Here is a 27,015-nt window from a genome sequence, read left to right as displayed (position 1 = left end):
TTGCAGATGGCCATCTTCTCCCTGTGTCCTCATGTGGTCAACCTTCTGTGCGTGTCTAATCTCCCCTCCTCGTAAGGACACCCGTCAGACTAGGGCCCACCCTAGTAACCTCATTTTAACTACTCACCTCTTGATTGATTGATTGATTGATTGAGATGGAGTTTTTGCTCTATTGCCCGGTCTGGAGTACAATGGCGCAATCTTGGCTCACTGCAAGCTCCGCCTCCCGGGTTCAAATGATTCTCCTGCCTCAGCCTCCCAAGTAGCTGGGATCACAGGCATGTGTCACCATGCCCGGCTACTTCTTGTATTTTTAGTAGAGATGAGGTTTCACCATGCTGGCCAGGCTGGTCTCAAACTCTTGACCTCAGGTAATCCACCCACCTCAGCCTCCCAAAATGCTAGGATTACAGGCATGAGCCACTGCCCCCAGCCCTTACTCACCTCTTTAAAGAACCTATCTCCAAATAGTCACATTTTGAGGTGCTGGGAGTCAAGGCTTCAGCAGATGGATTTGGGGGACACAGTTTGACCCACCACAGACCTCCTAGGCCTTTAGCAAAGAGTGTGTGCCAGGGGTGCAAGAATTTGGGAATGGCTTTGGCACCACCAGGACAGGGCAGCTGGTATAAATTCCATGACCGGTCCCACCTCCTTCTGGAAGAAGGACCCAGTTTTCCCAGGGCTCCAGACGCCAGGTCTTTGGAATTCCCCTGGGGATCCAGCTCTGCAGTTGCCGAGCTGGTGAAGGCACAGGAGGCGGAACCACAGGAGTGTTTCCTTTTAGGTCCTCTATTCTCTGTTAAACCAACGCGAGAACACGGCTGGATGGCCCCAGGTGGTCTCAGAAGACATCGTGAAGCAGGTCCACAGGCTGAAGAACGAAATGTTTGTGATGAGTGGCAAGATCAAAGGCAAAACCCTGCTGCCCATCCCAGAGCACCTGGGCAACCTGGACGGCACGCTAGAGTCCATGGAGAGGTGTGTGGGCCCAGCTGCTTCCGGCCACCGCTGGGTGGGCAAGTGGCATGTGCTTGACACTCCCACACCTGTTGTTTCCCTGCAGAGTGGCTTCACGTGTTAAATCCAAGGAAAAGCAGGGCAAGGTGGTGCATTAGGTGGTGCTGAGACTGAGGAAGATGGAACCAGGGCAGGGAGGGAGCAGGCTCTGCAGCCCTTGGGGCTTTGGCACCTGGACCCGCCACCCCACCCGGGTCATACATGTGTGCTGGTCCAGTCACCACCGGGCATGCAGAAGGTGTCCCACCTGTTAGCATGGCCGGGAAACAGGAGGCACAGCTTTAAGATGCGGGACAGGGTCAGTGAGTGGGAGTGGGAGGGACTCTCAGCAGGTACATGCAAGTCTGCGTAGGGGCTGGGGTGCCCCAGAGGACCTGGGAAGCCCAAGGGACTCCAAGGTGTCCCCTCGCATCTGCGTTGCCACAATTTGCAACCTCCCCGGATATGTGAGACCCTCGTGACAATTGGTTCCATGCTTGCCTCATGTGGGCAAGTCCTCCACTGATCATGCACAAAGCCTCAAGCAGCATGCCCGGTGGTGGCGCCAGAGGAGCCATCTTGAATGGGGTTTAAATAGGGTTTACTTAATTCTCTCCCTCTTCCTTGGAGGTGAGTGCCTCCAGGCACTGGCAACTCTGACCATACCCGTTATTTCCCTGGGGTCTCTTCCTAGCTGGGAGTCTTGGGAACTTCTTTAGCCTCCCCAAGGTGGCTGGAGGCACCAGGGACATGAGACCAGACAGTGCTGCTGCTGGTGGTTTGGGATTGGTGGGCAGAAGGCTTCATGGGAGAGCTTGGGGGGGACCCATGTGTGTATCATCATGAAAGCAACGCCCCAACCTTCTGTCGGGTAGGATCCCCTCTTCGCTGGACAACACGCTCCTGCACGCCATCGAGACCATCATCATCGAATGGTCCCACCAGATCCGGGATGTGCTGAGCAAAGACTCGGCCCAGGCGCTGCTGGACGGGCTGCACCCCCTGCCCCGAGTGGAGTTTGAGTTCTGGGATGCCCGGCTGCTGAACCTCAAGTGCATCCACGAGCAGGTGCGGCCTCCTCTGTCCTGTGAGGCTGCAGCATCATCCCAGCTGGGTGACCTGGCTAGCTCTCAGCCTCCCAGTGCCTACCTCCCAGGAGTCCTGACCTGAGGGCTCTGCTGACCTGTGGAAATTCTGCAGCCCCAGCCAGCCACAGGGTCAGGTTGGCCTCACTGTAGGGTCTTCCAGGTCAATGAAAGGTGGATCTTCTCTCCCCTTCTCAGCTAAACAGACCCAAAGTGAACAAGATTGTTGAGATCCTAGAGAAAGCCAAAAGCTGCTACTGGCCAGCCCTGCAAAACGTTTACACCAACGTCACGGAAGGTGAGCCTGTGACCCCGCCATGAGTTCTGCACGAAGCTGTCCGTGCCTCCTGGGAGGGCTGGGTCAGGCCTGTCGCCAACCCTAGGACGTTGGCCTCCCTCTGCAAGCAGCTTTCTCAGCCCCCTCCACTTGAGAAAGGCCCCGTTTCCTGAAGGAGCAGGTCTCGGCACAGGGAGCCACATCCGCGTCGTTTCTGAGCAATTTCCGCTCCTTACTGGTGGGAGCTTATTCTTGTTCTGTGCAGGGCTGAAGGAAGCCAACGACATTGTGCTCTATTTGAAGCCCCTACGGATACTGCTGGAGGAGATGGAGCAAGCCGACTTCACGATGGTGTGCTGGCAAGGGAGAGCTGACTTTGGTGGGGAGGGTCTTGTTTCTTCAAGGCATGTGGGGCCGTGGGGTTCTTGGCTGTCATCAGATGTGTGGGCCTAGGGAGTTGCCTCTCCCCTCCTCCTTGGGGACCCTCTCCTGGATGCCCAGTGACAGCCATGGGAAGGGGAGGGCTGGGACGCTGGGATAAGGTGCAGAGGCTGGTCCCCTCCAGCGTGCCTGGGCCCATCTCCCCCCAGCTCCCCACCTTCATCGCCAAGGTGCTGGACACCATCTGCTTTATCTGGGCCACCTCTGAGTACTATAACACACCTGTCAGGATCATCGTCATCCTGCAGGAGTTCTGCAACCAAATCATCGAGATGGTAACCCTCCCCTGGCCCCCCGGGTCCCCTTCCTCCGCTCCTGGCTGGGGCCCTTTCCCGGTTCACCGTTTTCCTGCTGCCCATGTTCCCCAGCAGTTTGAGCGCAGGCCAAGATGTCGGCACAAGCCTTTTCAGGCCCCGAGCCGAGATGGAGCCCTCCTCAAGGCTACCTAAGTTCTTCTAGGGAGAGCACTGAGGGAGAAGAAAGGGAAGATGGGGACAGAGCAGGAAGTCTGCCCCGAGAGTCTCAGCACCCCGAGACCCGTCCAGTGCTTTGTGGGTCTCTCTAACCCCACGTCGAGCCACCTTCTGTCTCCCTTAGCAGAGACTTTCTTTCCTTCCTCCCACTCATAAGCACCCACTAGCCAGCCACGGTGTTTAAGTTGAAGGGCTGTATCCCCTGGGCCACCTCTGTGTATTAAAACCGTGCTGTGACCCCATCTTCACGACCAGAAGGGCACTGGGGTCCCCGGTCCCTGGAGGGCCTGTCATCATCTGCGACCCCCGTCCATGATGCTGCAGCCTTGGCAAAGGAGGAGGGGCTGAGGAGGGGAAGGCAGCTCCGTCCCATAAAAACGGCCCAGCAGTGGGCGGCTGGGAGGGTTACTTCGGACATCCACACATTAGAACAGATCGTGGCTCCGGCAGGCGGCGTGCCTGGACGTCACCCCGAATGGCTTGTCAGAGCTTTCAATGTCTGTCTGCTCTCTTGCCCAGACACGGACCTTCCTGAGCCCGGAAGAGGTGCTGAAGGGTCTGCAGGGCGAAATCGAGGAAGTCCTGAGCGGCGTCTCCCTGGCCGTGCACGTGCTGAAGGAGCTCTACCAGACGTACGACTTCTGTTGCACAAACATGAAGCTTTTCTTTAAGGTAGCCCTTCCGTGCAGGGCGAGGGCCAGGGCGAGACACGAGCGAGTTCATATGGGCCCCGACATTTGAGAAAGTGGGGACATTTGAAGCAAACGCCGCCTCGTCTCTCTTTCCTCTAAGGACAAAGAGCCCGTGCCTTGGGAGTTCCCTTCTTCTCTTGCCTTTTCCAGGATGAATTTCTTCTCCCACCGCATCCAGACCATTGAGGTAAAAACAGAACTGGGTGCATCTTGACCTCCACTTCCCAGACTGCTCCTACCCTAGGACGCCCGCAGCGTCCATCCCTACCCCCCTGGACAATAACTCCCCAGGCAGAGAATAAGTCAGGCCCAAACATCTGTTATGGGGAAACCAAGGCTTTGCAGCAGCCTCCACCATGCCCAGAGCTGTTAGCCAAGAGTAAAAATGACCCACTTTGGGTGCTTCTCCCCTTATCTCGTGCCTTCTGTCATGAGCAGGTTACTGATAAGTTTAAACCACTGCGTTCAGGACACCTGGGGGGAACAGCAGTCACTTAGTGGAACTCGATTATTACAAATGGAGACTTAAGGGAGGTCCCGGTGTAAGCACCATGTGGATACAGAGTGACACACAGCAGACAAAACCTTTAAAATGGTGCATGGCCCAGCCTGGTGACTCACACCTGTAATCCCAGAACTCGGGTGGGCCGAGGAGGGAGGATGACTTGAGCTCAGAACTTTGAGGCTGCAGTGAGCCAGGATCGCGCTGCTGCACTCCAGCCTGGGTGCCAAAGTGAGACCCTGTTTCAAAAAAAAAGCTTCTCTGGGGGCTCTGGAGAGAAGAGATGAGAGGGATCAAGACAGGGTAGGGCAAGAAAGTTTTGCCTTTTGTATCTTCTGCATGGTGTAATTTTTCAAAACTTTGTGCACATATAACTGTATAACTCACATCCTTAAAAAAAGAGGAAAATCATCCTGGAACCGTAAGGCATTGACTTTAGAGTGGACACCATTGTCAGCAGCTTGGGAGAGGCTCGTCCAGTTCTCATCTATACCTCCTGGCGGACAGGGGAGGGAGGCCCGCTCAGGAGTTCAAAATTGCAGTCAGAGTGCGGACGCATGCCTGAAATCTCGCAGACTGAGAACGTGGAGGGTTGCAGTCACTTCTGGACAAGGATCTGTGATTCCCACATGACAGATTCCTGAATCAGAAGGAAGATTCTGGGCAGGAGGGGACTTGGGAGGTGGAGGAAATGGCTTTGCTGTCCACTCCCTGACAACAGGCCATGTCAGCCTCGTCTGTATCCTCCGTGTCAGGTGGAAAAGCCAAGAGCTCCTGACCCTCAGTGCCTGTGCTTCTCCTTGGGGGGGTGGTGGTGTTGGTGGTGTGTGGCCTGATGCTTCTGGACCTGGGAGAATGGCACCCACCTCAGCACCAGTTTAGGGGAGTGATGTCAAGTTCACAGGAAGATTTCCAGTCTAAACTCTGCCTGCATTGTGCCTGGTACGTGCAGGGGCACAGAAGACCGTCCATGGAGCCTTGGAGACCTCGTTTGGGAAACGAGAACCACACACACAGAACCAGCTAATGGGATGGGCCTGAACGTGACTAAAGTAAATGCCAGCCATGCAGACGGGAGACCAGGCGTCTGGAAAGGAATGCATTGCTATGGGGCAAATAATGCTATGGGGCAAAATAGGGAGCACTTCAGGGAGAGGGGGCATGAGCCACACCTGTGTCCATCCAGGCATCCCAGCCACTTCCCTCTTGGATCACCTTCAGGACATGGCGCTCTGCATAGGATGGTCTTCCAGGTAGTAGCGAATTTAAAGCTTAGCAAGAGCGTAGAAATCTTCACCATTCCAACCACTTCCCACAGCAGAGAAAACGGAGGTCCCAGCAGAGAGTGATTTATTTAGAGATGCGGTGTGGCCAGTCTAGGGTCAGGACAGGATCCCAAACTTGACCCTCTCCAGCGCCTCCTCATTCACACCTCATAGGTAATTCAGAGCCCTTCCTTCCATCCCCTTTTTCTGCAGGCAATGGGACGTCTGCTTCAAGAATAGCACGGACACAGAGGGTGTCCTCTCACCCCCACGGTGGTGTCTCCTGGGGACAGTTTGCTCTCCAGCTCCTCCTGCCTGGGGTCAGAGCCAGTTTGTAACTGGACTTGTGAGTTTCGTTGTGAAGATGAATTGACTGTTTTTCTCCTCCACTAGGAACTCTATAAAACAGCAATTGAGTTTCTGAAGCTGGAGAAAATCGAGCTTGGGGGCGTGCGTGGGAACCTCCTCGGGAACCTGGTGACCCAGATCTATGACGAGGTCTTTGAGCTGGTGAAGGTTTTTGCCGACTGCAAATATGACCCCTTGGACCCTGGAGACTCGGTAGGTCCTCAGGCAGGGTTGGATGAACCGAACTCGGTGAGAACAGCAGCAGCCTCAGTACCAGCTTAGGGGAGTGATGGGAGGGCACACGGAGGAAGCAGGTGCCGGGCGATCCCAACCCTTTGAAAACTGGGTAGAGCAGTCCCCACAACAGTGAGCACACTGAGCTGCGCCTCAGCCCCAAGTCCTCTCAGCAGGGGCGGGGGCTGGAGAGGGTGCCCTTGGCTGGCTTTGCACGCTGATTACAAGGTTGACATTTTCATTTGCCTTTAGAATTTTGACCGTGATTATGCTGATTTTGAGATCAAAATCCAAGACCTGGATAGGAGGCTGGCCACGATCTTTTGCCAAGGATTTGAGGACTGCAGCTCTATTGAGTCCTCTGCAAAGGTAAGGGTGCCGTGGGGACTCAGGCTGATCTGGAGCCTGGTGCCTTGGCACTGGATTCATGTCGAGAACGATCTTGGAGACCATTTCATCCTCTCCATGTAGAGCGGATGCCCGGGGAGGGGGGGGGGCCCTTTCTCCTGTGCCTCGGAGTCAGTCAGCAGTGAACACCCAGTGTAGCTCCTGATGGTTCTTACTGCCACATCTTAGAGGAAGAGGAGCAAGTGAGCGTGAGATGACATTTTACTGATCCTTCTTAACGCTCACGCTCAAAGAAAAAAGGGGACCATTTATTCTTGATTCGGTTTTCCCACTACTCAAAAGGAGTGAAAGTTACAGAGGTAAAGTGGGTGTAAAAATAAAATTCATGCAGATTTTGGCCCACTGAGCTGAATTTATACAATGCCTTCGTCCATGCAGGCCACTATAACAGATTGCTGTAGACCGAGTGGCTTAAACAACATACATTTCATTTTTGTCAGTTCTGGAGGCTGGGAGGTCCAGCAGACTCGGGGTCTGGTGAGGATCTACTTCTGTTCCTAGATGGCCATCTTTTCATTTGGTCCTTACATGGCAGAAGGGACAAGGGAGGTCTCTGGGGTCTCTCTATTTTTAGTTTTAAGGGGTTTTTGTTAGTTTGTTTGTTTTTTGAGATGGAGTCTTACTCTGTTGCCCAGGCTGGAGTGCAGTGGTACAGTCCCAGTTCACTGCAACCTCCGCCTCCCGGGTTCAAGCGATTCTCCTGTCTCAGCCTCCCTAGTAGCTGGGATTATAGGCACATGCCACCACACCTGGCTAATTTTTGTGTTTTTACTAGAGATGGGGTTTTGCCATGCTGGGCTGGTCTCGAACCCCTGACCTCAGGTGATCCACCCACCTTGGCCTCCCAAAGTGATGGGATTACAGGCGTGAGCTACTACGCCTGGCCTAGTTTTTATTTCTATAGAGACAAGGTTTTGCTGTGTTGCCCAGGCCCATGAGTTCTGGACTTGACTGCTTCCAGGGCTCCTGATCTGAACCGCTGGGCCAGACCAGCTCCCATGACTGTGAAGGCAGTCGAGTTGGCTTGGGCAACCTGGGCTGGTGGTCATCTTTCAGGGCATGTCAGGGCTGAGATTCCTGAGGACAAAGATCTGTCTCCCACAAATGGCAGGATGTTCCTTTGCCCTTTTGAACACTCTTGCAAAAATGCAAATATATGGGAATTTGAAGCTCCGCAAATTAAGGATCAAGTAAGTCTTGGATCAAGTTGGTGTTCTAGGCAAAATATCAATGAATGCAAATTAATTAATACAGCACTGCCTTGCTGTGGTTGAAAAAATTGTTCAATTATACTTGTGGAAGCAAGATGGGGCTGACTGGATTCAGACCTTATTCACAATGTATACCGTCTCAATAGACACAGGCATAGGGAGAGCGACGGGGCTCCACTTTGAATACACTGCAGGTAAGTAGGAATTTCCAGCAAAGGAGCAGGGTGGGGGTCAGTGGATGGAAAAATACTTAGAGGTGACATCAGGGGTTGGGAGATTCTGGCTAAAGCAACTTCAAGATTCTAGCTGGAGGCAGGTTAGGATAATCAGACATCCCCTGGGGGATGGTAGAGGATGGAGACCGTGATGAGAATCTTTGGCCAAGCAAAGAATCTTTGTCAATGTTCCCTTCCTCAGAAGGCTCTTCCCCAGGTAGCTGCAACCCTGGTTTGCAGGGTCCTCCCTTCCTTCCTTCTACTCAAATGCCCCCCAGGCTGGTGCCTTCAGCAGCCTGCCTTCCCTTCTCAGCAACGGCCCTCCCTCATCTCGTATTCAATTAGGTACTAATGTCTGTGTGTTCCTTGTCTTCCCAACCAGAAGGTAACCCCCCTGAGGGCAGGCACTGGATTTGCATTCCCTTAGAACTGAGCCTAGCCCAGGGCAGGCGCTTTTGAATATTTCCTGCAGTGCAGAACTGGCTCTTGCCAAGGGAGGCTGGTTGTTCTGGATGTTGTTGGAAGGTAGTTTCACTCTAGCGTAAGCCTCCCACGTGGAGCCCCTGAAGGATAACATGAAAGTGTTAGGGCTGCCCCAGCGCAGAAGGGTCCCAATGGAGCCAATTCTTTTATTTGGAAACCTCACTTTTGGGTCTCTAAAATTAAAGATGGGGCACAGGCGCATGGGCTGGGTGGGCGGGCAGGCAGCTGACTTCTGTAGATCCTGCACCCCTAATGCCAGCTCCACAGGGGAGTGCTGTGACTCCCTGCTTCTGTGCCAATGAGGAAAATCAGAAAAATTAAGTAACTGGTCACCTGGCCAGGGCCAGACGAGTCCCCAGAGTCTCACTGGCCCCAACATGGAGATTCCGCCCCCTACATCTAGTTTGGAAAAAGGGAAAGAACAGATAAGGACCAGCGTATGGGTCTGGGCTGAACCTCCACCAGAGTTCACTGGGGGATCCAGCAGTGGGGAGGGAGCTGGGTTGGCGAGTTCTGCTTTGTGAGCCCTCGGGAGCCCTACCTAGGCCCCTACCCTGTGAGGAGCAGGAGGTCCTGGAAGAAACCCAACCCCGCCTCTGCAGAACAGAGCCAGCGAGGAACAAATGCAGTCATCCCGCCCCAGGCTTTCCCCTCCGCATCCCTGGCCACTGTTAGGGTCAAGACGGGCTTTTGTGCTCTAAAAGAAAGAGTCTCTTTTAAAAAACGTTTTCACGGTATGTTTATGCTTGATTTAAAACAAAGGGGAGGGTGGGGAGAAATAACTCTTGTAACCCATTTCCATCGCCATCTGTTCGCCTTTCTCTTTGACCTGAGAACATTCCCCCCTGGTTTGACCGCCCTGTGCTCTAATGACAGTAAGCCCCTGGGGTTTCTCTCCCTCCTGTCCCTTCCATCCCCTGCCTCTTCCGGACTTAGTTCTCATTATCAGCAACTCACAGCCAGGAACGTTCTAGAGCAATTTTCCACATGATCGCCTCTTGGCAGAAAACAGAATTCGCTTCCTTTCCAAAAGTCATTAAGCCAAAAACTAGATAAACATGAAAAGGAGGAGAGAGAAATGGGAAGAGAGAGAGAAAAAAAAAAATGCTGGGACAGGATTATCATAAACCATTAAGAGGAACATTTTTTTTTTCCAACTGCCCCATGTCAATGCTTTGAACAAGTGAAACTGGTGACCTCATACGTCAGCAGGCGACTGTGGAGGAAGTGGGTAGCTGGCAGGACACCAGCGTTTCCGTGTCTGCCTGAGAGTCCACAGCTGCTCCATTTGTACAACCCACAGTACAAATAGGTCCAAGGGTGACCATTTTTTTTCTAAGTCCAGGAGAAATCAGAATTTGGGTCAGGAAGGTTTATTTTAAAAATAGCTGCAGTCTTGCATTTGGGAATCTGTACTTTTTGGGGCCTGAAAAATCTCCCTTTCTTTGCGGTCATGTTTTGGTCTTTCCTCCAGCGGCCATTTCTAGGGACCGTGGTCACATTTCTCAGACCCAAGTCTGGGGCAAGTCTGAGACTCAGGCTCACCACAGCAGGTCTGGCCCCACTGGGCACAAATGATGGTAGCCCCAGGAAACTCTCACGGATTTCCCACTCACACCCAGCGCTTGGGGACCCTGTTTCATATGAGATTGTCTTCCCTGTCTCTCGTCCCCTACCCACTTGGTCTGACCCCCAGAGCTTTTTCAGAGCAAAACACATTTCCTGATGGTGGTTTTCTGCCTGAGCTGCCCGAGAGCGGCAGTGCTCTTCCTAAGAGGAAGAATTCTTGTGACTAAAACATTTCCCCATTTATCTTGATCAGAGTAGAAGCTGGGTATATAAATGCAACATTATGGCTATTTTTAAATTGTTTACTTGGAGTTGTTTTGGGTTTGTTGTTTCTGGAGACAGGGTCTCCCTCTGTTGTCCAAGCTGGGGTGCAGTGGTGCAATCTTGGCTCACTGCAGCCTTGACCCCTGGGGCTCAAGTGATCCTCCCATCTCAGCCTCCTGAGTAGCTGGAACTCTAAGGGTACACCCAAAGGAACACAAAAACTGGACCCAGCTAGTTTCATGTATTCTTTGTATTTTTTTTTTTTTTTTTTTTTTGTAGAAACAGGATTTTGCTATGTCACCCAGGCTGGTGTCGAACTCTTGGGCTCAAGTGATCCTGCTGCCTCGGCCCCCCAAAGTGTTGGGATTACAGGCGTGAGCCATGGTACTCAGCCTATGCTTTAATTGCTTGAATCTTCCTTACCAGAATTCTGATTTTTCCTGGGCTTAGAAAAAACTCTCATAGGTCTTGGACTTACTTGTCCTGTGGGATTACAAGTCGAGTATTTGCAGACTCGGCCTAAGTCAATGGGAGAAGCATAAAAGCACCCACTGAGTCAGCTGACACACACAGAAAGGTTCCAGTGGATTCTTTTGTTTTGGCAAGGTGCACGTTCTCTCGCTTCTGAAGGTTGGCCCTGCTCGTTCTGTCCACAGCCACAGGCTGGGGAAGGGGAGCGGACTCAGCCGAAGAGGCCCCCTTCTCCTTTCTCCCCAGCTCCTGTACATGTGTGGGGGCCTCCTGGAGCGGCCCCTGATTCTTGCTGAGGTGGTGCCCAGGTATTCAGTCATGCTGGAGCTGTTTGACGCTGAGCTGGACAATGCCAAGATCTTGTATGATGCCCAGATTGCAGCCTCCGAGGAGGGCAACATTCCCCTGATCCACAAAAACATGCCTCCCGTGGCCGGGCAGCTCAAGTGGAGCCTGGAGCTGCAGGAGAGGCTGGAGGTGTCCATGAAACACCTGAAGCACATCGAACACCCGTGAGTCACAGCCCTGGCCAGGGGCAGGCAGGGGCGGGTACCCCACCTCCATGGTGCGGGAGAGCGAGAGGGACTTTCCCATCCCTGAGCCAGACCACCCCTCCTGTTGACCAGACCATTACCTCCCAGAGCAAAAGCCCAGAGGAAACCCTGTCTGGTCCTCCCTCCTCCCCTGAATGCCTTCTTGGTGGGAGTGCTCAAGGGGAATCTGGCTGGTCCCCACCCTTGCCCACCAGCCTGGTAGACATGAAGGCCACCCAGCAGGAACAGGCAGAGGCTGTGTATGCAGTCGGCTGAGCCACTGTTGCGTGCACTTGGCTGAGGTTCCCAGATAGCCAGGGGCCGGAGAGGCTTCATGGTGGACACAGGGACTGCTGCAGGGGAGGCCCGGCTGGAGGTCTTGGCCTGGGGAGGCCGGTGCAGCTGACCGAGCAGTGGGGAGGCTTTTATGCAGTCGTTTGGGGGGCATATTTGCTTTCATCTGTTTGACCCCAGGTTGGAAGGGAGAATGAAAGTTGGAGAGGGGCTGGCAGTCATTCATCCAGGCCTGGTGGTCGGGAGCTGGTTGCTGCGTGGGTTCTATTTTGGCCTCCTGGGCCAGTGGCTGCAGACTGCAGGTCCGAGTTCTGTTTGAACATTTGGTCTGGCCACTGCTTGTTTGCATATTCATTCTGTGAGCCTTGAGTAAATGGGTGGCTGGCCACTTCGGCACCCCAGATCAGGCAGCAGCAATGGGACACACCAAAGACACCCCACAGGAGACGTCCAGTGGGGCCTCACCTTCCCACTCTGATTCCAGGGTCATGTCTGGAGCAGAGGCCAAGTTGATTTATCAGAAGTATGATGAGATGATGGAGCTGCTGAGGTCCTACCGCGAGAAGATCTACCAGCAGTGGGTGGCGGGCGTGGACCAGGACTGCCACTTCAACCTGGGGCAGCCGCTAATTCTGCGGGACGCCTCCAGCAACCTCATCCACGTCAACTTCAGCAAAGCGGTGTGTGCCAGGAGTGGGCACCCATCAAAGGCTCCTTGGGAGCCAGGGACAGGGCCTGCCAAGGTTCTCTCAGTGCAGATTTATGGAGGTCAATGTTTATATCACAGTTAGCCTAAAGCTTCACTTTTTAAGTATGTCCAGGGCATATTTAAGACATGAGGCAAAGCAGAAGCAATTTTGACAGTAGCTTCAATGAATATCTTCTTGAAAGCGTTCATGTGATCCCAAGAAGAAACATCAATTTGAAACTGGGAGGAAGAAAAGTATTTGCCGAATCTATACAAATGCGCTGGCTGGTCAAGCCAGGCACGCTGGGGAGAATTCACACTCGTGGGCTTTGGGATGTGGGTTCCGTGGCTAAAACCCAGGAAGTTCAGAACAGAGGACGGAACCCTATTCCTACAATCACAGCCCCACAGCTGCCCAACCTACACGCGGCAAGGCAGGGAAACCAGAGATGCGGCTCTTCTTTGGAAATCTTCCCATTCACTAACATTGGTTCTTTCATTCACTGAATACTTACTGAGTACCTACTATGTGTATGTGCTTGGGATAAATGAGTGAGCCAGAGATTCAGAGATCTGTCTGTCCTGCCCTCCTGGAGCCGACCTCCCGGCAGGAGGGCGGGGAGGATGATCAGTTAGCATTCACAAGGGAGTCAAGCATGTGATACTGTAGAAGGTGCAGTAGGTTCCACAGAAGGAAGAGCAGGAAGGGCAGGTTAAGAAGATCAATAGAGCTGGTGGAAGGGGCAGGTGCAAGTTTAGATGTGAGCAGAGACTTGTGGGAGGTCAGAGTGCCACTGAGCAGAGATGGAAGGGACAGCTTTGCAGCAGAGCACACAGCTAAATGCCAGGAGGCACACGAGAGCCTGATGAGGTCCAGGAGCAGCAAGTAGTCCAGTGGGGCGGGGGAGTGGGCAAAGGGGAGGTCGTAGGAGAAGAGGTGAGAGGTGATGAGGAAGGGCCCCATGGGCCACAGAGGGACTTGGGGCTTAGTTTGAGCAAGATGGCAGCCCCTGCAGGGTTCCAGGCAGAGGAGTGCTGCGATTAGATTTCTACTTGTAAAGGACCCTTCTCCACGCTGTGAGGTGTGTAGATTGAAGGGAGCTGGGGCTGGGGGAAATTGTAGGAAAATCAGGAGCCTCTTGCCACAATCCAGGCAAGAGATAACAGCTGGGAGGTGGTGGCTGGAACCAGAGTGGCAGCAGTGAAGGTGGTGGTGAGCTTCTGGACTTGATCATAGTGCCATGGAGACTCTAGTGGGTTGGAAATGGAGCACGATTGGAAGAGGGGAGTCAGTCCCAGTGTTTTGGGGTCAGGTGAGTAGACAGGTAAAATTGCCATCAGCCAAGAGAGCAGGTGGGGCAGGCCACAGGGGACGATGGGCTGCTCTGCTTTGGCCTTGTTGGGTGTGATATGTCACCTGGACATCCAAACAGAGGAGCTGAGTAGGCGGGTGGATACAGAAGTCTGGAAGTCACTAGAGAGACGGGTTGGAGACATAAATGTGGGAGCCACCCACACAGAGATGGTACTTACAGCCATGACACTGGATGGCATCACACCTCATTCAGTGGAGATGACATGGGCTGGCTGGTCAAGGCAGCTATGATGTTGGATGACATCACACCTCACTCAACTGAGAGTAAATTGAGAAGGACCAAGCTCTATGGCTCCCCATCATGGACATCTTGAGATTATCAAAAAAGACTAATAATGGTGACCAGGAATGTGTGGTGTCCTGGAAGCCAGGAGGACACTGTGCCCAGGAGGAAAGAGTGCCAGCTGCTGGGGATCCCATGAAATGAGGCCCATGATGTGACCAGGGGATTCAGCAACATGGAGCTTATCTCAACTTTGAGAATAGCTTTGTGGCCAGAAGCACTGTTGGAAGGGATGTTCCTGTTGTTGATCTCTTGGGTCATAACCAGGTGAAAGGAGAGAGAAAAGGGCAGGTTAGATCCTAAGGAGGACACAAGTGAAGACCCGAAGTCACTCTAAATCTCCTGGGGGTAGTAGGTAGGAGAGGACAGAGATAAGAAAATTAGGATGATGTCAGCCTCCCATGGTGATGAGGTCATCTACCTACAATGATGTCATCCAACTGCAAGGATGATGTCATCCACCCATGAGGGTGACCTCATCCACCCATGAGGGTGACTTCATCCACCCATGAGGATGATGTCAGTGCTTTCTGTCTCAGGATCAGCCAACAGGGTGAAAACGTCCTGGTCCTGCCAGCAACCAGTGCCTCTCACCAACTTTGAGATCCCTTGGGCTGTCAAAACATCCCAGGGCAGATGCTCATTTCTGTTGCTTGAACACGGCACTGTTGACATGATCTGCTGACATGGTCTTTGATCTTCATTTATCATTTAGTTGGTGGCAGTTCTGAGAGAAGTCAAGTATTTGAATTTCCAGCAACAGAAAGAGATTCCAGACAGTGCAGAGAGTCTGTTCTCAGAGAACGAAACTTTCCGGAAGTTTGTGGGCAACCTGGAGCTGATCGTTGGCTGGTATAATGAGGTGAGCTGGTGCTCCCCATGCAGCTTGGTTTTCTTCTGGTTTTTTGTCAAGTTTCAGTTTTCGTGTTTCAGATATGTGGCTCTTCCTGGGAAATCTTCCCATTCACTCAAATTCATTCTTTCATTCACTGCATACTTACTGAATACCTGCTATGTGTATGTGCTTGGGATAAATGAGTGAGCCAGAGAGTCAGAGATCTCTGTCCTGGCCTCCTGTTCTGTTCCACTTGGAGATCTTACACCAGCATTTGTTGTCACCCAACAATTGCTGATGTAAGATCTCCAAGTGGAACAGAATTAAATGAGTGTGTTTTAATATTCAAACATGGTTCAAGCCAGTCTTCATTATTCCTGCAAATAGCAGCAGCAAAGATAGTGGTGACTCAGAACAGCTGGTGATGGATATCTTATTCCCACTGGGCTTTGGTTTATGTTACATGATTTTTTATTTTGAGACAGTCTCACGCTGTCACCCAGGCTGGAGTGCAGTGGCATAATCTCGGCTCACTACAACCTCTGCCTCCCAAGTTCAAGCGATTCTCCTAGCTCAGCCTCCTGAGTAGCTGGGACTACAGGCATGTACCATCACTCCCAGCTATTTTTTTCTATTTAAATAGAAAAAAAGATTTTGAGCTTTAGATTTATGACCAAGGGAAAAGGTCTGAGCCCAGAAATGCTCAGTGATCCACATGTATTTCTTTGGCTTAGAATCATAAAAAGATATTAAACATAGAAAGTTTGGGATTATATACTGAGGATTTATGTATTAAAAATAATGGCAAAGACGGCAGTTACTTTTGAACCAACATATACGTGGTTGATTCTCAACTAGCTATGGTATGGGCTTGAAAGAGGAATACTATGACATAAAAACAGTAGCTGTGTGCATAAATCCTCAGTGATAAAAGTCATTCTAAAATGACTTGGAGTGTCCTGAAATATGATTTCCAAACAAACAAAAAAAAACGTGAATCATCATTGGCTCGATTGGGGTAGTAGGCTGTTATCATATTGCTATAAAGAAATACTTGATACCTGTAATCCTAGCACTTGGGGAGGCCGAGGCAGGTGGATCACCTGAGGTCAGGAGTTCAAGACCAGCCTGGCCAACATAGTGAAACCCTCGTGTCTACTAAAAATACAAAAATTAGCTGGGTGTGGTGGTGGGTGCCTGTAGTCCCAGCTACTGGGGAGGCTGAGGCAGGAGAATTGCTTGAGCCCAGGAGGTAGAGGTTACAGTGAGCCAAGATCACGCCACTGTACTCCAGCCTGGGCAACAGAGCAAAACTCCATCTCAAAAAAAAAAAAAAAAAAAAAAAAACCAAAGCCTGAGACTGGGCAATTTATGAAGAAAAGAGGTTGAATTGGTTCATGGCTCCGCAGGCTGTACAGGAAGCATAGTGGCTTCTGCTTCCGGGGGGGAACCTCAGGAAACTTGGAATCATGGTGGAAGGTAAAGAGGAAGCAGGCACGCCACTTGGCAGGAGCTGGGATAAAGAGAGAAGTGGGGGAGGTGCTGTACCTGTTTAAAAACCAGATTGCACGAGAATTCATTCACTGTCCCAAGAACGGCATCGAGGGGATGGTGCTAAACCATTCATGAGATCATCGTCCCCATGATCCAGTCTTCTCCCACTAGGCCCCACCTCCAACACTGGGGGATTATAATTCAACATGAGACCTGAGTGGCAACACAGATCCAAACCGTATTAGCTGGTGTTGAGGAATAAAAGTCCTTACCAGAGAACAATTTAAAATCTGGTTGGACTGGGAACAAAACCTGTAACCTCTGTTTTGCAGATAAAGACTACAGTGAAGGCAGTAGAATTTCTACTAATAAAGTCAGAATTGGAAGCAATCGATGTCAAATTACTGAGCGCTGAGACAACATTGTTCTGGAATGGCGAAGGTATGGAGGCCACATTCCTCCCACCTTGGGTTAAACGTGGGGGTCCAACCTGCCCAGCATCTATCCTCAAACACCACTGAGTGGCCACTTCTGCCTCCTGGCTGCATGGATCTGCTTTAACTGCAGGGGGGCTAAAAGATAGTTACCTCCACCTGCTTGCCCAGGCCAAAAATAACAAAAAACAAACAAACCAAAAAAGAAAAAGCCCATCTGTGTCACTTACAAATGCCAAGGGGTTCCAAGGTTCCCAAACTGGGTTTGCTGCAGGCCCAGTTTCTACTGTTGGTTTAGCAAGCATGCACAGAGCATGCACAGCTGGTGAGCAGAGCCAGTGCACATCTTGGCTAACTCGGGGCAGACATCAGGAAAGTAGAAAGAAGTGTAGTCACAAGTCCCCTCCTTCCCTTCGCTCTACCCCTGGACGAGGCAGAAGGCCCCCGAACCCCTGGCCCCATCTCTGATGCTCCCAGAGGTGGAAGCTTTTAACATGAGGGGTCTGGGGCTCCTACGTGCGGTGAAGGGTCCACATATTCTCCAAATCCTATGTCTAAAGGGATACTATATTCCCAGGGCTGTCTCGTACTGATGAGTGTTAAGCCCACCCAAGAAAAGTTTTCATCCTGCTGAATTGTTCTTTTTCTTTTTTTTTTTTTTTTTTTTTTTTCCTGAGACGGAGTCTCACTCTTTTGCCAGGCTGGAGTGCAGTGACATGATCTCAGCTCACTGCAACCTCTGCCTCCTGGGTTCAAGCGATTCTCCTGCCTCAGCCTCCCGAGTAGCTGAGATTACAGACACCTGCCACTACGCCCGGCTAATTTTTTGTATTTTTAGTAAAGACGGCATTTCACCATGCTGGCCAGGCTGGTCTCGAATTCCTGACCTCGTGATTTGCCCGTCTTGGCCTCCCAAAGTGCTGAGATTACAGGCGTGAGCCACCGCGCCCAGCCTGAATCGTTCATTTCGTAAGATTCCTTTACACTTCCATTTTAGGTGTGTTTCAGTACATTCAAGAGGTGCGAGAAATTCTGCACAACTTGCAGAACAGGATGCAAAAGGCAAAACAAAATATAGAAGGAATTTCACAGGCTATGAAGGTAAGCAAGGGGCAGAGCACAGAGCAGGGCTTTGTGGGGGCCTGGGGCTGCCCTGGGGCAAACCAGCCTGCATAGAGGCCCATGGAAAGTGCTGTGATGTGTGGGGGGCACTGGGAGCTGCCATGCAGTGCTCTCCACCGGTAGGATGATATCAGAGTGGTCCCAGGGCAGAAAGAGCCCAGTTGCTCTGTGGAATTCAGTTCTCCATTCTGCTCTGAGCTCTGCAAGGCCCCCTCTGTGCCAGGCCAGCGCCAGTAGCAAGGGGTGGAAAGAGATCTGCCAAGACTCACCCCCACTGGGAAGAAGCCCACTGCTCAGTACAGAAGCAGTACAGTTCTAACTCAAGTTCCTTCTAGAGCACTGGGGGAATCCTTCATTAGTCTTCTGGGTGGTCTGGTCTGTCACTGATGCTCTAATGTACAAAAACACTTACAGCAATATATCCGAAAGGAAGTTTTAAGAAATGTCTCCTCTTGTTAATTTGCAGTGTCTGCTCTGCAACTCTATTTCTTTTGTTTTTTGTTTTTTCTTTGAGACAGAGTTTCACTCTGTTGCAGCTGGAGTGCAGTGGCATGATCTTGGCTCGCTGCAACTCCGCCTCCGGGTTCTAGTGACTCTTAGTATCTCAGCTTCCCCAGTAGCTAGGACTACAAGTGTGCGCCACCACGCTCAGCTAATTTTTTGTATTTTTAGTAGAGATGCGGTTCCACCATGTAGCCCAGGCTGATCTGGAACTCCTGAGCTCAGGCAATTTGTCTGCCTTGGCCTCTCAAAGTGCTAAGATTATAGGTGTGAGCTTCTGCACCTGGTTAACCCTATTTCATTTTTAAATGATCATGTTTAAGCTATATTTCTCTATCAACATATCAAAATGACATCATCATGATGCCCCACCCACCCTGCTACGTTTAACCACCCGCTACAATTGGACTTCAGATTACATAGCATTCCACCACTTCCCTCCCCAACCTTCCCACAAACCCTTGAGTAGAGATCATTTAGAATTTCTGAGAAAAGCAAGCAATTGGAAAAGAAAATGGTTCAAACTCAGTCCATCAGAGCTGGAATAAATAATTCCTGGCCGGGCGTGGTGGCTCAAGCCTGTAATCCCAGCACTTTGGGAGTCCGAGACGGGCGGATCATGAGGTCAGGAGATCGAGACCATCCGGGCTAACACGGTGAAACCCCGTCTCTACTAAAAAATACAAAAACTAGCCGGGCGAGGTGGCGGGCGCCTGTAGTCCCAGCTACTCGGGAGGCTGAGGCAGGAGAATGGCGTAAATCCGGGAGGCGGAGCTTGCAGTGAGCTGAGATCCGGCCACTGCACTCCAGCCCAGGCAACAGAGCGAGACTCCGCCTCAAAAAAAAAAAAAAAAAATTCCTGCTTGGAGTTTGTGCATTGTCAGGCTGTGCCCTTAGCACTCAGGTGAACAGCAAAGGGGTGAGGACCAAAAGGAGGTTGTTCAAAGATCATGCAGCATTTGAGAGGAGGAAGTCATTTGGTATCTCAGAAAAGCACAGACCTATTGAAGCTATTCAGTTAGTAAACCTAAGACTTTTTTTCTTAAATTAAAAAGGCAATGACATCTATGAAATAACAACAGAATGAGAACTAAGAACAGAATGAGAGGAAAGCAGAGAAGTGAAAGGACATGGCTAAAGAAAATCAAAACGGCAAAAGAAGAATTAAAATATACTGAAGCACCAGTTAGACTAGAACTGGTGCTGTGTGACAGTAGATATATTAAATAGAGGACAATTTTAGGAAATTACTAATATGCAAAGGGAAATAACAATAGATAATGTGTAAGATGGAGAGGAATAACATAAAAATCATAGTTATGACTAAAGAAATAATAGGCTGGGCATGGTGGCTCACACCTGTAATCCCAGCACTTTGGGAGGCCGAGGTGGGCGGATCACTTGAGGTCAGGAGTTCTAGACCAGCCCTGGCCAACGTGGTGAAACCCTGTCTCTACTAAAACTACAAAAAGGAGCCAGGTATGGTGGTATGCACCTATGATCCCAGCTACTAGAGAGGTTGAGGCAGGAGAATTGCTTGAACCTGGGAGGTGAAGGTTGAGGTGAGCTGAGGTCACACCACTGTACTCCAGCCTGGGTGACAGAGCGAGACTATCTCAAAAAAAAAAAAAAAAAAAAAAGGTAGTGAACAAACATGTAATAGAAGAAAATTTTCTCAAGCTGGGGAGACAAAAAATTGAAGCCCTGAGTGTGGAGGTCAAAGTGGGTAACTGATTTCCAGGCCAGATTACATGTGTAGACATATTCTGACCAAAATTTTAAATCTCAAGGATACAGAACAATCTTCTACATGTTTCTACCAAGCAGGTAGCCTTTTGACTTTATGTAGATTTCCAGAACATGATGAAAATAGCCAGTCTTGAGAAAGGCTCCTGACAATTATCTGTGAATGCAATAGTAAAGTCATCCTCACACGTGTAGGGGCTTGGAAAAATACCATTTAGGTACCCTTCCTGAGAAACCTATTCCAGGATGTATTCCAGGACACCAATAGATCAACCACATTCTAGAGTACCAAGGAGAGAATTAACATTTAAATAGGACTAGCAATGAGCTTGGAACCAATTAAATATAAAGAGAGAAGTATATAAAGAGATAAATATGGTTGTGAAAGGTTACATTCCAAAGTCAAAAGTAATACTTGTAGAAAAATATAAACAGTAGAAACCATATCCATAGTGATAAATGTGATCAATAATTGGAAGTTAGGAGGACGAAAAAAAGTAGGGCAGGGAAGTTAACCATATCCTAAATTCCTAAACATGGATAATGGGAATCAAAAGCAATTTTTCCTTCTTTTTTTTTTTTTTTTTTTTGAGATGAAGTCTCGCTCTGTCACCTGGGCTGGAGTGTAGTGGCACAATCTCGGCTCACTGCAACCTCTGCCTCCTGGGTTCAAGCGATTCTCCTGCCTCAGCCTCCTGAGTAGCTGGGATTATAGGCATGCGCCACCACGCCTGGCTAATTTTCGTGTTTTTAGTAGAGATGGGGTTTCACCATGTTGGTCAGGCTGGTCTCAAATTCCTGGCCTCAGATGATCCATCCGCCTTGGTCTGCCAAAGTGCTGAGATTACAGGCGTGAGTCACCACTCCCAGCTGCAATTTTTATTTCTAAAATTAGAGAAATATTTAAAAGATAGCTTTAATAAGCTTAATGGCAAGTACTAGCGGAATTATAAATAGGATTTCTCCTATCCAAATCACTAAAGAATATAAAAGCAAATAAGCTATAGTTTCTAAAGCAAAAATACCACAACAAAGGGAAACAGAAAGCAGAAAGGATAAGACATGATAACAAAGGGCAAACATTAGTTATAGTATATATAAATTATTTAAAAGCAAAATATTTAGATTCGATTGCTTAAAAATGTAATTATATGCTACTTCCAAGAGACACCTGAAGCAAAATGGAAAGGTTGAAGACAAAATGATTGACAAGTAGGTGGAACCATATGAAACTTCCAATAATTGACCATTTTTGACCTTTAAAAGATGGCAGTTCTCACAGCTGAGCACAATGGCTCATGCCTGTAGTCCAAGCACTTTGGGAAGCCGAAGCAGGAGGATTGCTTGAACCCAGGGCCTTCCTATGTTGCTCAGGCTGGGCAACACCTGTGGTCCCAGCTATTCTGGAGGCTGAGATGGGAGGATCACTTGAGCCTGGGAGGATGAGGCTGTATGAGCCGAGATTGTGCCACTGCACTCCAGCCTGAGTGACAGAGCAAGACCTTGTTTCTAAGAAAGAAAAAAGCAATTTCAAACAGCAATCTTATTCACAGACATATATAGATCCTTGCATACATACATACACATGTACAACAAAATATTAATCAGCAAAGAGCAACTCGGGGCAAAAATACATAGTTAGCTAAACATATATGATCAAGTAAAATCTATATAAAAGTTATAGTTGTCCTAAAATATTGTATTCCCAATGAGAGTATGGTTAATATATCTATATAAATAAAAGCAAAATCTATTAGAAGAACTGAAAAATGGGCAGAATGCAAATGTAATGGGAAGCCTAACAGCGTTATTATACTGCCATGGACTGCACGTTTGTGACTCCCAAACATTCCTTTGTGGAAGCCCTAATCCCCGCTGTGGTGGGTCTTGGAGACACGGCCCTGGGAAGGCAGTTAGAACATGAGAATAGAGACATCATGAAGGCGATTGTGCCCTTAAAGCAACAGGCACGAGAGAACTCACTCTGCCCCTCCGCCATGTGAGGACACAGCAAGAAGGCGGCCGTCGCCGTCTGCACACCACGAAGAGAGCCCTCAGCTGGAACCAAACATGCCAGCACCTTGATCTCAGACTTCTAACCTCCAAACCTGAGAGAAATGTCTGTTGCTTAAGTCCCCTAGGATATAGTATTTTGGTTATAGTAATCCAAGCTGACTAAAACATACACAAAACATGTTTTTTCTGACCATGAAGCAATAAAACTGCTAATGAAAAAAAGGAAATCCTTCTAACAAGGTAAACACAGAGGCTTAATCATATCATTTATGTTCACACAAAAGCATCAGTAGAAAAACTTAAAAGTAGTCACATAAATAGCAAATACTGGACAGAGGAGGGAGGTGGGTAATCTAGTCTTCATTGTTCACACCGGAGTCCCAGAAACAGTTGAGAAATGGCTGAATCGATGTAGAGTTTGTAAATGATCAGAGTGACAGAGGCAGCTGTGAGAAGAAGGAAAGCTGAGGTTCCTTCATGTTTCCAGCTGGGAGATGGGATGGAGAATAGGGAGACACGGGTCAAAGACCTTTTTTTTTTTTTTTTTTTTTTTTTGGTCAAAAACTTTTCTTATTAGGTGTTTTGTTACCATATATGTATCACTTTAATGGAGATGTATGGAGAAAACAAAATCTAATGACAGGTAACAGTAAAGTCCAAATCATAATTACAGGTGGCCACCACCATTTTTTTTTTTTTTTTTTTTGAGGCGGAGTCTCACTCTGTCACCCAGGCTGGAGTGCAGTGGTGTGATCTTGGCTCACTGCAAGCTCTGCCTCCCGGGTTCACGCCATTCTCCTGCCTCAGCCTCCCAAGTAGCTGGGACTACAGGCGCCCGCCACCACGCCCAGCTAATTTTTTGTGTTTTTAGTAGAGATGGGGTTTCACCGTGTTAGCCAGGATGGTCTCGATCTCCTGACCTCGTGATCCTCCTGCCTCGGCCTCCCAAAGTGCTGGGATTACAGGTGTGAGCCACTGCGCCCGGCCAAGTGGCCACCACCCTTGTGGTAGAACTCCTACTTGCAGGGGAGCCAGGGTCCTGACCCTCCTCTCTACCCTTTCCCACCCCTGTCGGGAGGTCAGTGGCCCCCACAAAAGGGACTTACTCCCACCTGGCCCTCCATTCGCAGCTATGGATGATCCACCCAGCAATGACCACACTTTCCTTGACCCTCAGGTCCTTCCGTCCCCCGAAAAAGAGAATTAGATGCTCCTTTCCTGAGAGAGACCCCATTCTGGCCCAGTTGAGTGGAACATCTCAATGGTCTCTCTCTGGTTTCCCTAGGCCCTAGTTTTGGTTTTGAGCTAAATTATTTAAGGCTCTCTGGTCAGCAGTCAATTAGGCACAGGTCCTTAGTGGCCCCTAATGGGCATGGATCATGGAGAAATAGACTCCAATCCAAGATTAGGTAGCAGTGAGGAAACACGCCAAAAGCAATGCAGCAAAAGAGTGCAATGGAAAGCGGTTTCTCCAGAACAGCTTTTCTCCTGTGCTTTCCTTCCAGGACTGGTCGGCCAACCTGCTGTTTGAAAGAAAGGACAATAAGAAAGAGGCCCTGTTAGACTTGGATGGAAGAATTGCCAACCTCAGCAAGCGCTACACAGCGGTCAGGGATGCGGGCGTGAAGATCCAAGCCATGGTTGCAGTAAGGAAACACCCAGGAGGTTTTTTGTGAACCCACTTGCTTTTAGCAGGGAGGAGAGAGTAAAGGCAGAGCTGGAAATTTCATAAAAATGATGAGTGACACATTTTTAGTGGTCACGCAAGTCCATGATCTGGCTGTATGCAGTGGCTCTCACCTGTAATCCCAGCACTTCGGGAGGCCGAATCGGGCAGATCACCTGATGTCAGTTTGAGACCAGGCTGGGTAACATGGCAAAACCCCGCCTCTACTACAAATACAAAAATTAGCCAGGCATAGTGGCACATGCCTGTAATCTCAGCTACTCGGGAGGCTGAGGCAGGAGAATCGCTTGACCCTGGGAGGCAGAGGTGGCAGTGAACCAAGATCGCACCTCTGCACCCCAGCCTGGGTGAAAGAGTGAGACTCCATCTCAAAAAAAGAAAAATCTATGATCTTTAATCCAAGCGAGCCTTATCTTTAAGTAGCAGACCACCCTCACTGTATAATTCCAAGCCTGGTTCCTCTTATGATGGGCCTGCCCTCCGCTAAGGGCACCAGAGCCCTCACCCTGCACAATGTGGGTATGGCCAAGTGACATCTTCATACTAGGTCAACAAATCTTGTCTTCCCAGGATGAACTGCTGAGGGCGGGCACCGTGTGTTTATCGGTATCTCCCAGGGATTTCCCATCCATGGCTGTAGGCAGGGAACAGTAACCTGGGAAGAGTGAGCACCATTCCAGTGTGCACAGGGTGTACCACTACCCGCACATATGAGTGGATAGAATGTGATAATGCATGTCTGTTTTGCTACCTAGGTTGCCGGCTGTTCCTTCTTGCCAGTAGTCCCGACAGTGCATGACTCTATGTCCCTACCAGCCTCTTGGGAGCCCTCGTGGTTGGCACATTCAGTGGGGGAATGCAAAACAGTAGACTGGCATTCCTGGGTGCTCCGTCTGGAGTCCTGACCTTGTAGGGGTTTATGCTCTCCTCACTTGGCAGTTATTTCATCCAGCTTGCATTTTTTTTTGTCTCTGAGGAGAATGCGAAAGGTGGATCTTTGCATTGGCCTATAAAAGAGAATATTCTGCCTTGAGCTCAAAATATGGCTGGGCATAGTGGCTGAAGTCAGTAATCCCAACACTTTGGGAGGCCGAGGTGGGTGAATCCCTTGAGGTCAGGAGTTTGAGACCAGCCTGGCCAACATGGTGAAACCCCATCTCTACTAAAAATTAAAAAATTAGCCACGTGTAGTGGCAGGCACCTGTAATCCAAGCTGCTTGGGAGGTTGAGGCAGGATAATTGCTTGAACCTGGGAGGCAGAGGTGGCAGTGAACCAAGATTGCACCACTGCACTCCAGCCTGGGCGAAAAGAGTGAGACTCCATCTCAGAAAAAAAGTATTTTAGGGGGGTTTTTTGGGGGGTTTCCAGTGGATGGTGCAAATCAGTGGTGTGCACTTTAATGATGAGTCATCCCATCCAGACAGACCACCAGGCCCCGCCTGGGGGATGGGCCATTATTGGCTGTTCCTGTTGTCCCATCATTGCTCTAAAGATCGTTACCCCAGGAAGTGACTTGACTGAACCAGAATCGGTTTTCCCTCATTCCCATTTCCCATCCCTCCCCTCCCTGCCATGGTGCCAGAAGCTCCCTGTAAATTAAAATGCTAAACTGCAAAAATGTTACTTGGAAGAGTTAACTAATTAGCTTCTTTTTTTTTTTTTTTTTTGAGACGGAGTCTGGCTCTCTCTCTCAGGCTGGAGTGCAGTGGCCGGATCTCAGCTCACTGCAAGCTCCGCCTCCCGGGTTTACACCATTCTCCTGCCTCAGCCTCCCGAGCAGCTGGGACTACAGGCGCCCGCCACCTCGCCCGGCTAGTTTTTTGTATTTTTAGTAGAGACGAGGTTTCACCATGTTAGCCAGGATGGTCTCGATCTCCTGACCTCGTGATCCGCCCGTCTCGGCCTCCCAAAGTGCTGGGATTACAGGCTTGAGCCACCGCGTCCGGCCAACTGATTAGCTTCTTAACACTCTCAGAAGGGTTGGAAACAGAGCATAGGAGAGAAATTTGACTTAGGGTTAGGAAAGGTTCAGAGGGCAGGCGAGGAGGCAGGACTGGGCTAAGGCTGAGGCCAAGCACCAGGGACAGGAGCCTAAGAGGAGCAGAAGCCAGTGAACCAGCCTCTCCTGTTCCTCAACTGGGATGAGATGGCATTGCCTCTTGTGCACGACTCTGTCACCACATATGTTTACTCTCATGACAGTCATTAGAGCCATTTCTTTTTATCCTATGCTGAAGTTATTTGAGCCCAAGTCTTCTCTCCCTTATTAGAATAGACCTGCCTGAGGGCATAGACTGAGTGGAATTGATCTTTGAGTTTCCCTATAGCACTTAGTATCCTAGAGATCCATCCATCCACTCACACATCCATCCACTCACACATCTATCCACCCCATTAATCTGTCCACTCATCCACCCACCCCACCCACCCAGCCAGCCGCTCACCCACCAACCCACCCCACCCCACTTATCCACCCACCCATCCACTCATCTGTGTACTCACACATCTACCCACAGCATTCATCTGTCCATCTATCCATCCACCCATCCATCTGTCCATCTACTCACGTATCTATGCACCCCATTCATCTGTCTGTTCACCTACGCCACTCATTCACCCACCCACCCATCCACTCACCCACCCACTCATCCACTCACCCACCCACCCACTCACTCATCCACCCACCTACCCACCCACCCACTCACCCACTCACCCACCCACCCACTCACTCATCCACCCACCCACCCACCCACTCACTCATCCACCCACCCACCCACTCACTCATCCACCCACCCACTCACTCATCCACCCACTCACTCATCCACCCACTAATCCACTCACCCAGTCACCCACCATCCACTCACCCACCCAATCACCCACCCACCCACTCACCCACCCACTCACATACCCACCCATCCATCCACTGACTCACCCATCTACCAACCCCATCCATCCATCTGTCCATCCACCCACCTGACTCATCAACCCACCCACCCACTAATCCACCCATACAACAACCACTCACCCACCCAGCCACCCACCAGCCCCTGCTCTGTGCCAGGCATGCTG

General features: G+C 50.2%; 1 protein-coding gene across 8 annotated transcripts in view; it reads left to right on the top strand.

The window, feature by feature from the left end:
* DNAH17 (dynein axonemal heavy chain 17) overlaps positions 1 to 27,015 on the top strand; it is a 158,495-nt gene that overhangs the window by 10,175 nt on the left and 121,305 nt on the right. For 6 of the 8 annotated variants that reach the window (XM_033182425.1, XM_033182416.1, XM_033182419.1 and 3 more), the window contains exons 3-17: positions 788 to 981; positions 1,875 to 2,067; positions 2,283 to 2,382; positions 2,627 to 2,712; positions 2,952 to 3,077; positions 3,795 to 3,947; positions 4,068 to 4,154; positions 6,128 to 6,295; positions 6,569 to 6,685; positions 11,184 to 11,449; positions 12,249 to 12,444; positions 14,826 to 14,972; positions 16,772 to 16,880; positions 17,871 to 17,974; positions 23,764 to 23,904. In XM_033182425.1, the coding sequence (XP_033038316.1) occupies positions 788 to 981; positions 1,875 to 2,067; positions 2,283 to 2,382; positions 2,627 to 2,712; positions 2,952 to 3,077; positions 3,795 to 3,947; positions 4,068 to 4,154; positions 6,128 to 6,295; positions 6,569 to 6,685; positions 11,184 to 11,449; positions 12,249 to 12,444; positions 14,826 to 14,972; positions 16,772 to 16,880; positions 17,871 to 17,974; positions 23,764 to 23,904 (2,187 nt within the window). The remainder of the gene's footprint in view (positions 1 to 787; positions 982 to 1,874; positions 2,068 to 2,282; positions 2,383 to 2,626; positions 2,713 to 2,951; positions 3,078 to 3,794; positions 3,948 to 4,067; positions 4,155 to 6,127; positions 6,296 to 6,568; positions 6,686 to 11,183; positions 11,450 to 12,248; positions 12,445 to 14,825; positions 14,973 to 16,771; positions 16,881 to 17,870; positions 17,975 to 23,763; positions 23,905 to 27,015) is intronic. The other 2 variants (XM_033182417.1, XM_033182418.1) reach the window with 2 other exon arrangements.

The sequence above is a fragment of the Trachypithecus francoisi genome, unplaced genomic scaffold, assembly GCF_009764315.1.
Source record: "Trachypithecus francoisi isolate TF-2019V2 unplaced genomic scaffold, Tfra_2.0 Lachesis_group20, whole genome shotgun sequence".
NCBI lineage: Eukaryota > Metazoa > Chordata > Mammalia > Primates > Cercopithecidae > Trachypithecus > Trachypithecus francoisi.
Note: the sequence above shows the minus strand (reverse complement) of the source record. Positions and strands in the feature narration are given on the sequence as shown.